The 14660-nt window shown below is 35.5% G+C and overlaps 1 protein-coding gene across 7 annotated transcripts in view; it reads left to right on the plus strand.

Annotated features, from left to right (window-relative positions):
• The window catches only part of dnmt3ab (DNA (cytosine-5-)-methyltransferase 3 alpha b), a 61335-nt gene that overhangs the window by 8838 nt on the left and 37837 nt on the right, over nucleotides 1-14660 (plus strand). For all 7 annotated transcript variants that reach the window (XM_052581160.1, XM_052581162.1, XM_052581159.1 and 4 more), the window contains exon 4: nucleotides 6669-6984. In XM_052581160.1, the coding sequence (XP_052437120.1) occupies nucleotides 6669-6984 (316 nt within the window). The remainder of the gene's footprint in view (nucleotides 1-6668; nucleotides 6985-14660) is intronic.

The following is a 14660-nucleotide window of genomic DNA, read 5'->3' on the forward strand; positions in this document are numbered from 1 at the left end:
CAGCTTCCAAAAGACAAAAAATAGCCGATTAAGATTTTATTAATTTTAATACAATCACACCGGTGCGAGTACGTTCAGCAAGTCATATCATCAGCTGCTAAATTCAGATCTGTGATCGCTTGCTGGCGCTGAGCCAGAGACAGACGCGTTTTTACAGCGTTGCGCATTATAACCAATCACACACGGTTCTTTTGAAAGCAATCAGGCCAATCAGAGGTGTTCCGGTGAGTCATCGCTGAAATGCCGGTGCTTCCTTCACTCACTCACTAACACCTCTTTCTGGCGAATTCTCTCGTCAGAAACAACAAAGTGCAGATGTGTGTACGAATCTATAATTAGTTTCAGTGATTTTAATGGGAGTTTCTGAGAGTGATTGAAATCTAGACTGTCAGTGAAAATGATCTTTAATAATGTAAATGTTATTTGCTCTCTTTCTGAACAATGAAAGATTAGTAGCAATATTTATATCACATTAACTTTCAATGTTAAATTCACATTTAATATAAGGTCAGTCGTATTAAAAATATGTTATGGCATGAAACCTATTTATGTTACTTAAGTAAACAGACAGGGTTTTATAATAAATTGGAGTAAAGGCTGATGAAATTTATACATTTACACACGCACACATACATTATGTACATTTATCTATATATCTAAATAAAAATAGGCTCCGTATATATGACCCAAAGTAACTAACTACTTGAGTAGATTTTTTATCCGATACTCTTTTACTCTTACTCAAGTAACTATTCGAGACTAGTACTTTTACTTTTACTTGAGTAAATATTTCTAGAATTACTTTTACTTTTACTTGAGTAAAGTTTTTGGGTACTCTACCCACCTCTGGTTAAACGGTGGTTTGCCTTGGTTTCTACGGGGCTTTTCGAAGTTATGATTGAGACGCACATTATTTTCTCAGAAAAACAACGAACTTGATTTGAAATACTTATACACACTTCTACATACTTATACACATAATCTTGAAAGTCCCCAAAATATCAATAACTCATTTTCGATGAAAATCAAAGTTACTGTCTTTTGCCTTTGCACGGCAGTATAGATTAGCCTACTCACTGGGCGCTAGAGAAAAGTCATGAAACCTTTGTCGTGTGGGCCCTGTAAATATTAGGGATTGAATTATGGGATTAAGTAAATTCATTTCCATGCCTAGTCCCTCGTAAACATCCCTCTTCTCCAGAGCCAGTATTCCTGTTTTTCTTTTTTAAATAATCCCCGCTCTTGCATAATTATTTTAAAGAGGGCATGTCAGGGCATGTGGATGTTCGGTTGCCCCACATCCTCTCCTGCCTTCGCCTGAGGACATTTTTGATTGTATTATCCTCCTATCCCATTCCTTCAACAGGTAATTTTGGACCTGTGAGGAAAGTGATGTCTTACTCTGTGAAATGTAAGCCACATGAAGACAGATAGAATAATGTTTGAGTCATCTCTCTTAGAGGTGCTGACTGCTGATGTGGAGGACTTTGTTAGCACTCTGTGTTTGACTGCCTCGCTGAAATGTCCTGGAATTGTGAAGCTGTCTGAGGAAGACAAGGCTTTAAGTGACGTATCAAGAGCGATGACCGGAACTTTGAAATTCAGCTCTATTTTTGATCTTGAATGGTAGTAGCATTGTTTTCCTTTATCCTTATTTCCAAACTTTAGTGCGGCATATACACATGGAGGGATTTGTTTCTAGGTCACATAAGGAAGGTGCTAATATGAAAGCAAACCACATTGTTTAGATCACTGGACTGCAGCCAGCACCATTGTTTCATGGTTTTCCGGGCAATTCTGTGTTCGGTTGGACTTAAGGGCATGCATTTTCCATGCAAAACATGCCATTGTAAAGCTTGGGTGAGGTGGGAAGTTGCTTTGTGCTTGAGAGGGTATTGCTCTTAAAGGGATAATTCATCCAAAAATGAAAATTCTGTCATCTATGACTCCCCCTCATGTTGTTCCAAACCTGTACTTCCTGTCTTTTGTGGAACATAAAAGAAGATATTTGGAAAAAGATCATTATATATTTTTTGGACTATACAGTAGAAGTCAATGGGCGCCAAAACTGTTTTCTTACCAGGATTCTTCAGAATGTCTTCTTTTATGTTCCACAGAAGAAAGGACATAATACTGGTTTGTGTAAATGACAGACTTCTCATTTTTGGGCAAACAATCCCTTTAATGCTTACCAAGACCCCAGACTGAAATAAATAAATAAAAGGATTTGTGTGTGTGTGTGTGTAACAATAAAGTCAAATCTTTTTGCCAGTAGTGACAGTTGAGAAAACATTGTGTGCTTCCATATGCGGTTCATTAGACATCTTCTCTGTAGAGAGAACAAAACTATAATGGCAAATTTGTGGAAAAAATGACTTATGACTATGGCAATTTTTCATATTTGAATTAATTGAACTGGAAACTGAATTGTGATGTATATTTTAATTTTTTTTGTTGTTGTTGTTGTATTAAATATACATATTTATAGCATATTATTGCGGTGTTTAGGTAATAACAGTATTCTTAATATATATAACCAAGAAACCAAGTCTTACCATTCAAGTCTTAAATGTAAATGTTTCGAAATTGAGATTTATACATCATCTGAAAGCTGAATAAATAAGATTTTCATTGATTTATGGTTTGTTAGGATCAGACAATATTTGAAAATGTGAAAATCTGGAATCCGAGGGTGCAAAAAAAAATATATAGAGAAAATTGCCTTTAAAGTTTTCCAAATTAAGTTCTTAGCAATGCATGTTACTAATCCAAAATTAAGTTTTGATATATTTACAGTAGGAAATTTACAAAATATTTTCATGGAAAATGATCTTTACTTAATATCCTAAAGATTTTTGGCATAAAAGAAAAATCGATGATTCTGATTCATTGCTAAAAATATACCCTAGAAACTTAAGACTGGTTCTGTGGTCCAGGGTCACATATATGGTTAAATTATATGTGGATAAAAAACATTGTTTTGGTGACCTATAAAAAATCTTATAATTATAATTTTTACACACACACACACACAAACAGGCAGAAATATTCTTGCAAAATAAAGTAATATTTATGGCACAAATATTGGGATTACTATGCAAATGTCACATTAGCGAAAGTTTTCACTAAATATTTCATGAGAAGAAATGATGTCCTGTTCCGGAAGTATTCTTTCTTTTGAGTCCGATCTTCTCAATGAATCATTTTATCCTGTTCACACAACCACTCTGAGATTTGCTCACAAAATCAGACAGATTTGTTTCCCTACTGTCTTTTTTGTCTGTCTATCCCAAGAGCCCATCTGAATTATATTTTTTGGGTCCCTTGAATGGATCTTAAATGTCTATTGAACCCCTCCCCGCATTTTATTGCCCATCAGATGAGTCCATAAATCACTACAAAAATAAATAAATATATATATAACTATATATAACTATATATAAAAAACTATTTAATATTATAGCTATATAATAATATACTTCTCCTTAACAAGTCAAAAACATTGTATCATATCTGTGCGTGAATAGTTGTGTTTATTTCTCAGAGTTAATGGTTTGTTCAAATCCCAACAATGACTGTAAGCAGCAGTAATGGTCACACTAATGGACAGTAATGCATTGTACAGTATGCACTTTTCAAAGAGACTTCAGGGCTCTTAAAAACATTTTTCTCACAGCACCAACTGACTCTCTTCAAACAAATGGACAACATTCCTCCCATACCACCCCCTCTCTGTAATGTCGAATGAAAAATGAAGCAAACGGAAAGAATAAACACTAAGATTCCAGCATTTGTGGGCGGCACGACGCGGTAACCCTGTTTTTAGTCAAAATTTCCAGAGTCACCCAGAGTCTTGCTGCGACAAGTTAGACCATCAAAGGTATGCCGTTGAACAACTTGACTGTTTGAAATCTTCTGTCATCATCACGACACAATCCAGCAGCTGTTTGGGAGATTATGTCTTTCCTCTCACAAGAGTAGAGTAACGGTTGTGTTGTGTCAGTTCACTGTTCGATCTCTCTTTCATGAATTGCTTTGACATGCCGAGGCAGCGAGGCGAAGCGGCAGCTGCTCCTCTAAAGAGAAATGCCACTGTCAGATTGGCGGTTTAGCTCTCTGCGGGCTCCCAGTCTGTTTGTCTCTGCATCGCCAGCCTCTGGTCTCAGTCTGGCTTCCCGAGCCCATGTTAAGCCGGTGGTTGGATCCGATGAGCGATGTGGTTGTAGATTAATGACATACTGCGCAGTGCCTTTGTGTAGTCGAGGGGACTTGATGGCACTTGTATTATTGTATACATTACCATTCAAATTAAATTTAGTTAGATAGTAAAAGTTTTATTCATTAAGGATGCATTAAATTGATCAGAAGAGACAGTAAAGATATATATAATATAAAAGATTAAAATTTCAAACATCACAGAATCACTGTGATGATTCATCACTGCTTAATATTTTTATTTCCACACGAAAAATTGTTTTCTTCATTGATGATTTTAAGAAATGTGTCTGAAGGATCATGTAGCACTGAAGACTGGAGTAATGTGTGCTGAAATGTAGCTTTAACATCAAAGGAATCAAACCGATGTTAAAATGTATAAATAAATGGTTATTCTAATTGTAATATATATATATATATATATATATATATATATATATATATAAAATATATATATATATATATATATATATATATATATATATATATATATAATATATATAAAATATATTTCTTTCTTTTTTTCCTTTTTTAAATACAAAGAAGAAACTATTAAGAATGTGTTTTTTGTACTATTCCATGCAATTACATTAAATTGGAGATTATGCTTTCGAGCTTCAAAATGGCACAATGAAAGTGGTCCACATGAATTGTGTGATCTATTTCAAACATTTTGAACAGATTAAATTTAAATCCTTAACTTAGTTAAACTTTGCCTCATCAGTGAGATTTATCTGTTGTTACCAGATCATTAAGTCTGAGAGAGTAAGATAACGTGTTTATTAGTATTGTTGTTAATTAAAAATAAAAGGGCTATAAAAATAGTTTTCCATTCATTGAAAATAAAAATGAAAAACAAAGCTGACAAGAAGAAAAATATGAGAACAATACTTTAAAAACCCTTCGAAGTAAAAATATATAAAAATTAATAAAATGGCAAAAGCACATACTGTAACTAAATTATTGAAACTTAAAATAAAATAAAACTAATATATATATATATATATATAAATAAATATATATATAAAATAAAAATTATATATATATAAATATATTAAAATAAATATTATATTTATCAAAATATTAATAAATAGTATATAAATAACGGCAAAAAAATAACTGCATAACATTTTGATTGGTTTTGTAAACTGGATAATCTGATTAATAATCTGACACACACACACTCTCTCTCTCTCTCTCTCTCTCTCTCTCTCTCTCTCACACACACACAAACACACACACAAAATAATATATACATAATTTCTTCTCATGAAGCAAATACTTCAGACCACTTCAAAAAAAGTGCCACTTTTATTATAATTTTGTAGTTTACATGCTTTAAAGCTCTACTCTCCTGCCCATACTGCAGCAGTATTAGAAGTAGCTTGTTATTGTACTATTTGTACGTTTCTTTGTAGACAGATGCATAGAAACATTGTACTCACATTACACTTAATGTGTAGGAAGAGCTTCCATGTCCTCTTTGTTTCAGATTAGATTAGATGGTTCAGATAGGTAGTTTAGATGTCAACACAAGGACATAGGAAATGGCCTTATACCGAGCAGACGAAAGACGAGGCCTAGACTGCAAATGAAAGATTTGACTTTATGCTGCAAATTGGGTCTTCCTCTTTAATTTGTGCTCTGTGATTCATAACCATTTTGAAGTAAGTAAAGGTTATTTTCAGGAAGCCTTCTGGAAAGGTAGTTTTTATTAAAAGAGGGGGTGTTTTAATGACAGTTTTATTAAAATCCTCATCCTCTACCTTTTTAAGGCAATGTTACAAGATGATAAAATTCTCAAAATAAGATTTCAGCGTATGATGCACTGTTTAGCACTGGCACTGTATCTACACCTCGCAGAAAAACCCAACACAACCTATGATGACAACAATTAGCTGCACGCAAAACGCAAACATACAGCGCAAACAGTGTCTGATTTATGAGTGAATGATGCTTTTATTGAATCAGTTAAAAGACTCACAAGTTTGGATGAGTGAGTCAAATTAATTACTGTTTTCTTAAGACGTCAGGCCGGTTGTTGAAAGACGTCTGATTATTTGATTTAAATGGTACTTAAAAAAATATTAAAATATTCAATATTACACTATGTATGTTCTTGAGGGAAAAATAAATGTTTATGTTTATACATTTTTCCCTACTGGTGCATATTTTTCAGTGAGTAAATTAAGTGTATTTTTATAAAAAATACTGACTTCTGTTTTTTTGGCTTTTTGTTTTTGCATGTCAACACTGGTACAGTAATGATGCTTCTAATCATAAAAAGAGGATTGTTATGGTTAATTTGGTTTATTGTGTGTTGGAGGGCAAATTTAATTAAAATATTGCATCTGTTGTGCGTAGGCAGTTGCTGTTTTTTATCAGAGCTTCTGATTAATAATAGGTTATAGATGCATGACCATCCAATGGGATTTTGTATTTTTCTGCTGCAGGTGGAGTGTTACAGGCCAGTGGATCAGCTGGTGGGCGTGGCTAAGCAGCACAAAGGGGTGGGGCTCCAGTCGTCTTTGCTGTCCCAGAATGGAGATGTTGAGAGGCATGAGAACAAATCGTGCGAAGGTCGCCACCCCACGCTGGACAAGAATGCTGTGGAAAACGGGCTCCCACGCCAATCAGGCTGTCGGGCCGAGTCGGCCTCTGATTCAAGCCTGAGCCCATCCCAGGACTCAGAGAAGTACGAAGAGGACACACTGCCAACTCTGCCTCGCAAGAAACGAGGGAGACGGAAGCTGGAGCGGCCGACTAAATGTGAGTTATGCTCAACCTTCCTTCATCATGTTTCACAGCTGTCTGCTCACTGAGCCACTCGTGGGCCCGAGGCCAACAACATGTCATCATGATGGTTAAAAAATACAGTATTTAGTCACTAAACAAGAGGATTGTAAATCGGTTTTGGAGGCTTTGTATGTACTATTGACTTGAAGGACAAATAATTATTGTTAAATGAGTACATTAATATTTAAATCAGAGTAATTATGCTCCCAAAAAAAATCAAATTTGCAAACAAAAGACACCAGCCTCCCACACTGTGTACAGAGCGATTTGGCAAGATTTTCTCTCCAGCAGCGTTTCATACAGCGATTTTGTTTTCAAATGGGGGAACCAACCACCCCTGCCACATATCCATATTTGTTTGGGTTTAGTTTCACTATGTATACAAATTTAAGCTTTTTATTGTTTTGTTTTGTTTTTATTTGATTTGATTTTATTTAATTTTTATAATTTTTTATTTTTTTATTGAAACATAAGCAGTACTTCACTCACCATGGGAACCTTCAGTATAAAAAAAAAGGGAAAAAAAAGCACGCTTTAAAATAAATACAGATGATATATATATATATAAGTGATATATATATATATATATATATATATATATATATATATATATATATATATATATATATATATATATATATATATATATATAATTTCTGATGATTTCTAAAATGTGATAGATAAAAAGGCAACAAAGAAGACTTTTTGACAAAGGTCAGAACTCCTGATATGATGTAGGTTTTTGAGCTGCACTCTTGCCATAAATTAATTTATTACTTTTCCTACAGAATTTTTAACAAAAAGATTGGTAAAAAATCTATTTAGGAGTCTAGACCTTTCCAACGATATATAGTTTGTCATAATTAGATTAGGATTTATTTGTAATATAGGTTAAAAAAGTGAGTGAGTATTCTCACCGATTCAGTCTGATTCAGAAAATCTTTTGAACGATTCCTAAAAAACAAATCAAGTGATTTGTTTGTGAATTAAACTGTTGTGCTGTATTTTTGGCTTGTGTTCTGCTACAAAAGACAATACAATAGAAAGCTGTGTTGACTATTAGTTGTCAGTAAATGATCACGCAGGACCTCATTCATCACTTATCACTTTTCACAAGCTCACAGCTCTGCTAAAATATATTTATATTTTGCAGTGGCACTACAGGTTCATCAGGGTTTCTGAGATGCTCCTGAATACTGCTCCAGTGTGATGCCAATTATCAGACCTCTCTCTCTCACTCTCTTTCCATACTGTGAGGTCAGGTATTGACCTTGATGAGAGCAAGGCTGGGTAGACAGAGCCGTGTCTCTCCTGGCAGCCTGCCTTGATTGGGTCAGTGCACAGAGAGACAGCAGGTCTGTGTTGTGGCCGCTCTCTCAGTGGGGGCCGTGCCAGGTGCATGGCACAATGCCCAGGGCACTTACACACTGATCCTACATCAGTCTCCCTAAACCCACTTTATGGTGAAAGACGCCAACTTGTAGACCTATGTAAAATGGTATAAAGTCCAGACAGTCCATTTATAATGCTTTTGAAATCCAGTAAAACGTCATATAGCGAATAATCAAAAGTATGTGCTGTTTGCTAGCACTACTAACAATGCTATTGTCACAGCGTGGGTCAGACAAAGTCGAGGAGAGCTGGATCTCAGTGGAATGTTTATTTACAAAAATAAGCTAAACACATGCATTTAGACAGTAGCTGAAAATATGAGCAATTTAAAGAAGCATTAAATACACAATACAATGAGGAGAACAACAAGGTACAGGTGAGAACGTTTCCCCTTCTTGTTTCCATGGAGATTCGTTATGCTTGTCACGTGACACACCGCAACCACGAAAACACTATGTGACAGATGTGTCACTTTTATTTAGTTTTTAATTTTTTATTCAAAATATTCACACACTTGGTTACCATGTCCTCAATATCTGATATTCCGATGCTTGTCTGATAAAAGATTAAATAATTATAAATGATTTTGACCGTGATCTGTAACGTGAGATGGGTGCCGCCATATTCGTACACAATGCAGTTCAGAGAATCCTGTCAGTCGGATTTATAGCATGTAAATTAATCAATTTCTCCCAAAATACATATAAGTAAGTGGCTGGCGATCTGGGAGAAGAAGAGAGTTAACTTTATAGTTACTTATACGTACTATGTGTATCTGATAAGAATAGAACACCTTTGCAAATTATATTTGAATGAATTGTTATTGATGCTTACATATACATCCGTGTATTTTATAAATACTCAATCTATTGTTTTATAGTAAGTACTGTATGTGTAATTAAATGTCTGAAACCCAAACGAAACATTATGTGGTTAAAAACACTGCATAGTTGTGATTATATGACAAATGCAATGCGTGTCTCAACACCAGCAAAAGCAGGAAAGCACAGTTTGAATATGGCAGTTATGTGATGTCACTGAACAGTTTCAATCCCATATGTGGGACCGTACAGGCCTGTTCACACCAAGGACAATAACGATAAAGAAAATCGTTCTCAATATTAAAGAATAGCGGAGTCCAAAGCACAGCTATAGTGATAAATGCACAGAGAAACAATATACCGAATTTTCCGGACTATAAGTCTACACTAAGCAGCATAGAGCGCCCTCTCGCGGCTGGAGACGGTAATGTTTTCTCTTGGTTCTAAATAAATGCGACTTATAGTCCAGTGCGACTTATAGTCCGAAAAATACGGTAGTTGGAATCACTTTCAGAATGCTTTTTTGAACGGTGAACGCTAAAAACATTGACACCCAATCAGAATCCATCCTGCTATAACAAGCTTGAGAATTTAAAGCGACAGACGAGTGTGCGCTTAGAATGGACAGACGATATCGTCCGCTGGTGTGGACGCTAATATCTTCATCTTTACAGTTATCATTTTACTCATCGTTCTTGGTGTGAATGGGTCTTGCTGCTCAAATGGTTAATGTCAGAATGTTCATTTTTGGGTGAACTATCCCAAATAATTTTTTTTGTAATTTACTCACCCTCTGGGCATCCAAGATGGTGACTTTATTGGTGATAAAGGTGACTTTATTTCTTCAGTAGAACCGTTAAGATGATTATTAGATGAAACTGTGGTGCTTGGTGATTGATAAAATGCAAGTCAATGATTGAGAGTCAAAAAGCATATCAGGCAACACAAAATGAATATGCTTTGCTCCTGGTATTTTCACAGGTATTTATTTTGTGTTGCCTTAAATGCTTTTTTGACTCTCAAAATGATGGTAGCCATTGACTTGCATTTTATGAATCACCAAGGACTGTGGTTTCAGCTAAAAATCTTCATTACTGTTATACTCAAGAAAAAAGTCAGTTACATCTTGGATGGTCTGAGGTTGAGTAAATAAACAACAAGTTAAAAATTCTGGGGTGAGCTATCCCTTTAAAGACTGTTTTTCCCACACATTTCCTAAATGAAACACTTTATGAGGGCTTGCGGGCTCAGGTACTGTCCCACAGGGTGTCACAATTGTCATTTTCAGGTTTCAGAAGGGTGATCAATAAAAAAATATATCTTAACACTACAGTTTTTCTATAAAATAAAATAAAATAAGTGATTAAGTGAGAGTGAATTTACAGAGAATATGTGACAGAGACAGGTTATGAGATATATAAGCAAGTTTATTTGTAAAGCAAAATGGAGATTGCAGCTATAATATACCCAAGTTAATCTGAAATCTATCAGTCAGGAGCTTGTTAAAACAAATGAACATTGGACGCCTTAATATTATTGGTAGGCTACATAACTGGTTACAGATTTAACCATAAATAAGGTTTATTTGCACTAGTCACTACCACTATTTACCAGACTTCATTAACCTGGTGCTAATGCTAATCAATACTAATCGCTAAAAGATCAGTCAGTCATTAATTCAATCCCACCATAGATTTTACTGAACCATGTATTCTGTATAGTGAGTCAAAAAGAACAATCTTGCTTTGATTGACAGAGAATGGGCAATTCCGGCAGTACCTGTCTTTTTTATTCCTCTATCTAGAGGGCACAGGACGTATTTCATTCCAGTGAAGGGGAAATGAACGCTCTGAACACGCAAGCTGGCATGTGCTCAAACTGGCACGCCAGACGCTAGATGGGCACAGCGTGCCAACCATGCTCACAAACCCAGTGACCTTGGCAGTCTCAGCGGAATGAACCCCTTCCTCACCGTACAGACAGGGTTTCTTATTCCCATCGAGCCACTGAGAAAAGAGGAAGAGACAGAAAGAGGAGAGAGGATTTGCACTTGCTATAAATGTGAAGAGGACTCACGGGTCAAGGCCTTTTGTTTTGGTACTTCACTGGCAGGCTTTTGATGGCTCTTGTGAAGAAAACAAGCTCTAAGGTTTTGCCTCTCGGCGCTCAAGTGTTGTGATGTGGCTGGGTGATGGAGCTTTGATAGACTTTAAACAGACTTTTCTTAGGCTAGTGGGTTATTAAAATGGGTGCTGTCTACTTCTTTTGACTTCATGTCAGTATAGAGACGTCATGAATATGCCATGACAGACTGCCTGTAAGCCTGGTCTAAATCCCACAGATCTATTTATATGAAGTTGTTGTCCTGCTCATCATACTTAATGATTATCAAAATGAGGTATTTAGGATTCTTTCATGCATTCATTTGGGGTTCTTTCATGTCTTTTTGCTGTAGGCATATATCAGAAAAGTTCTCTCAAAATGCAGTTTAATAAATGAGTGGTAATTTTAAAGGCATTTTATATATTTTTAATTACTTCATTTTAATTGTTATTTATTTACTTAATTATTTTATTGTTGCATTGACAATGTGGAGATGTTTGTGTTGGTCTGAACAGATGCATTTGCAGACTTCATTCAAATTCAAATGTTTCTCACACTGATCTCAATATTCATCGCAGATTTTAATTCCAAAATTTTTTTTATAACAAAACGTATTGTCTATTTTTCTATATATATATATATATATATATATATATATATAAAATTGCCATACAAAACGTACATCCACCATACATCATAAACCATACATCATTGCGTCGATATATCGACATGGATTGTTTTTTTGTTTTTTGTTTGTCCAGGTGTCCAGGTACAGAACTTTTTTTCAAGTTTGTAGGTGTCCAGGTACAGATACTGAATAATCAAATGTAAATCTCTGCATGCACAGAACAGCACGCAGGTGCCGAATTAAGCTTTTCATGACTTTTTATCTTAGTATTTTTAAACTGGCATGGTGTATTAGTTCGTTCAGGCACAGGAGGAAGCAAAGAAGAGCTCGGTTTGGTGTTTGCGTGGCTTTCCATGTGCGCTGAACTCAGCGCGCAAACTCTCTCAGTTGAGTTTTTCTTCTGTTTGAATACTTTAAACTGTTTTGAATGTTTAAACTGGCAAGGTTTAAAACACATGCAATTGATAAACTTTCGTGACGACGCGCAGGCCGTCTTTTTACACTGGTCTCAGGCAGTCGGTTGAAATCACCAGTCCCCTTTCCTCTCTCCACACCACTTTACTTAAAGTATGGTCCTCGCCTATTTTTGAAGGTAAGAGTGTGCTCTCAAATATGCTCTAGCACCCCTCTCATGATACTTTGTTGTCATACACCTATCAGTTCAAGCAGCGTTGCTTCAAGTCGAACACACCTACTGGTTTTGTGGTGTTGTTGTTGTTCGCCCTAGAAAACGTACATCCACCATACATCATTGCATCGATATATCATTGATATCGTGATATGACACGTTTTTATAATGTAAAAATGTATACCGGTATTATCATGGATGGTATGGTATGGCACACCCCTAGTTATTATGATTATTATTAACTCCTCAAAAGATTTCTGACAGAAGAGTGAAAAGTATTATCGGAAGAGCCAAGGACCACTTGTAGAGGGCTTCAGAAAGACCTGGAATTAGCTGGTACAATTGTTTCAAGAAAATAATAAGTAATGCACTCAAATCTCTTTAATTTCTCATTATTTCCAACTTGCAGAGTTCAAGCTAATCTTTTTTTTTTTTTTTTACCTTTCAGAACTTTGATGTGGGAAAGTTTGTAATGGTGAATGTTAATTTTGATCTGAATATCATGCTAATGTTGGGCTTCAAAACAAAAAGAAAAAAGGGTTTAGGAAATAAACTATTCTATCAGATGCTCTATACAGTAATAAAGTAAATTAGTCAATCTGTAGCTCGTTTTCACTTGAACGCAAATGAACCTTTTGAGGCTTTTGAGGGGCCACTTTTATTGATGTGGTAGTGGAATTGTGGGTGTGCTTTTGGAAAGCTTTGTTGAGCTCTCAGTAATGTTGGCTTCCTCAACCCCAAGTTAGAAGGGAGTCTCAGTACTCCTGAATCATGAATCATCATGATAGCCCTGCTAATGTTTCTGGTCACTGGTAATCGTAGCCTCTGGCTAACCTCAACCTAACCTGCTGAACCCAGCCAAGACAAAGCTGTTTAGCCATGAACGACATCCTTTTGTATGTGGAGACGTCAAGAGTATAAATCAATGCCAGGGCAAAAAAGGAGTCAGAACTTTTCAAGAAATTCGGGAGGACTCATTATGGCACTGTGGAATGTGCGCAAGATGAATGGCGTTAGATGAGAACGGAGAAAGTATGAGTGTTGGGGAAGTTATTCCAAAATAGTAGTTAGTTACTGATTCTTTTTTTTTTGGTACATTAGATTGCAATGGTATTAATTTACTGTCCAGACTGACTGGTTATCACATTAACCATTATTAGTTGTAGATTGAATCTGCTGCCATTTTGTTTTAAATTTTCTTAGTCTTTTTTTTGGATGAAAATGGGGTACTACATCAGTCGATTCAGTCACTGACTCAACATGTTTCTTAGGGGTGTTCACATTTTTGGTTTCAAAAACAGCTAAATGCAGCACAATGGAATAGAGCAGGCTATTTTTAACTTGACACACCATCTGAAAAATACTTCTAACTGTACCATTAAAAAAAAAAAGGTGTGAGACACAAAACAACGGCCAAAGACGATGGGGCTGCCCCGCTTGCAAAGTCACTGAATGTCAGAGATGTCAAATCCGCTATGATTATGAGTCAAAGTGGTTTTTTCATTGTTGCTAGTATTCATGATGGCCTGCATGTCTGTGTTCTTATTGGAGCCTGCAGAGAATGGTTTAGTTTGTGTGGAGCGCACATGATAATTTTGGATTTCATGCTTTTGGAATTACTCCTAGTTTTTGAGGCAATTGATATTAAAAGCAGTGGTTGACTGATATTGGATCTTCAATGGCTGAATTTGATACTGATGTCTAGAGCCGTGTCGGCCGATATAATTCCATATGAATGAGCACTTGTTTTTATACAATATTATAATATTTGAAAAATATGTGGATGCACTGATACTTTATTTTAACATTTTGAAACAACACTTTAAGGCTATAGCTGCAGTCATACAGAAAGTAAAACAAAACAAAACCTGTTATGCTAAGTATGGAAACAAAATAGCTTCAAAATCATTCAAATAATATGATTGAGAAAATTGAAACCCGCCTTCTTATTAAAAAAGGACACATGAAAAGCACAATTCATAAATAAACATGGTGTGTTAACAAAATGTTTGTATGGTTGTGTTGTTACCATGTAGATTTATGTAGATGTTTTGACAGATTCACAATTATTTAAATT

Source organism: Carassius gibelio, chromosome B17 (genome assembly GCF_023724105.1).
Source record: "Carassius gibelio isolate Cgi1373 ecotype wild population from Czech Republic chromosome B17, carGib1.2-hapl.c, whole genome shotgun sequence".
Taxonomy (NCBI): Eukaryota; Metazoa; Chordata; class Actinopteri; order Cypriniformes; family Cyprinidae; genus Carassius; species Carassius gibelio.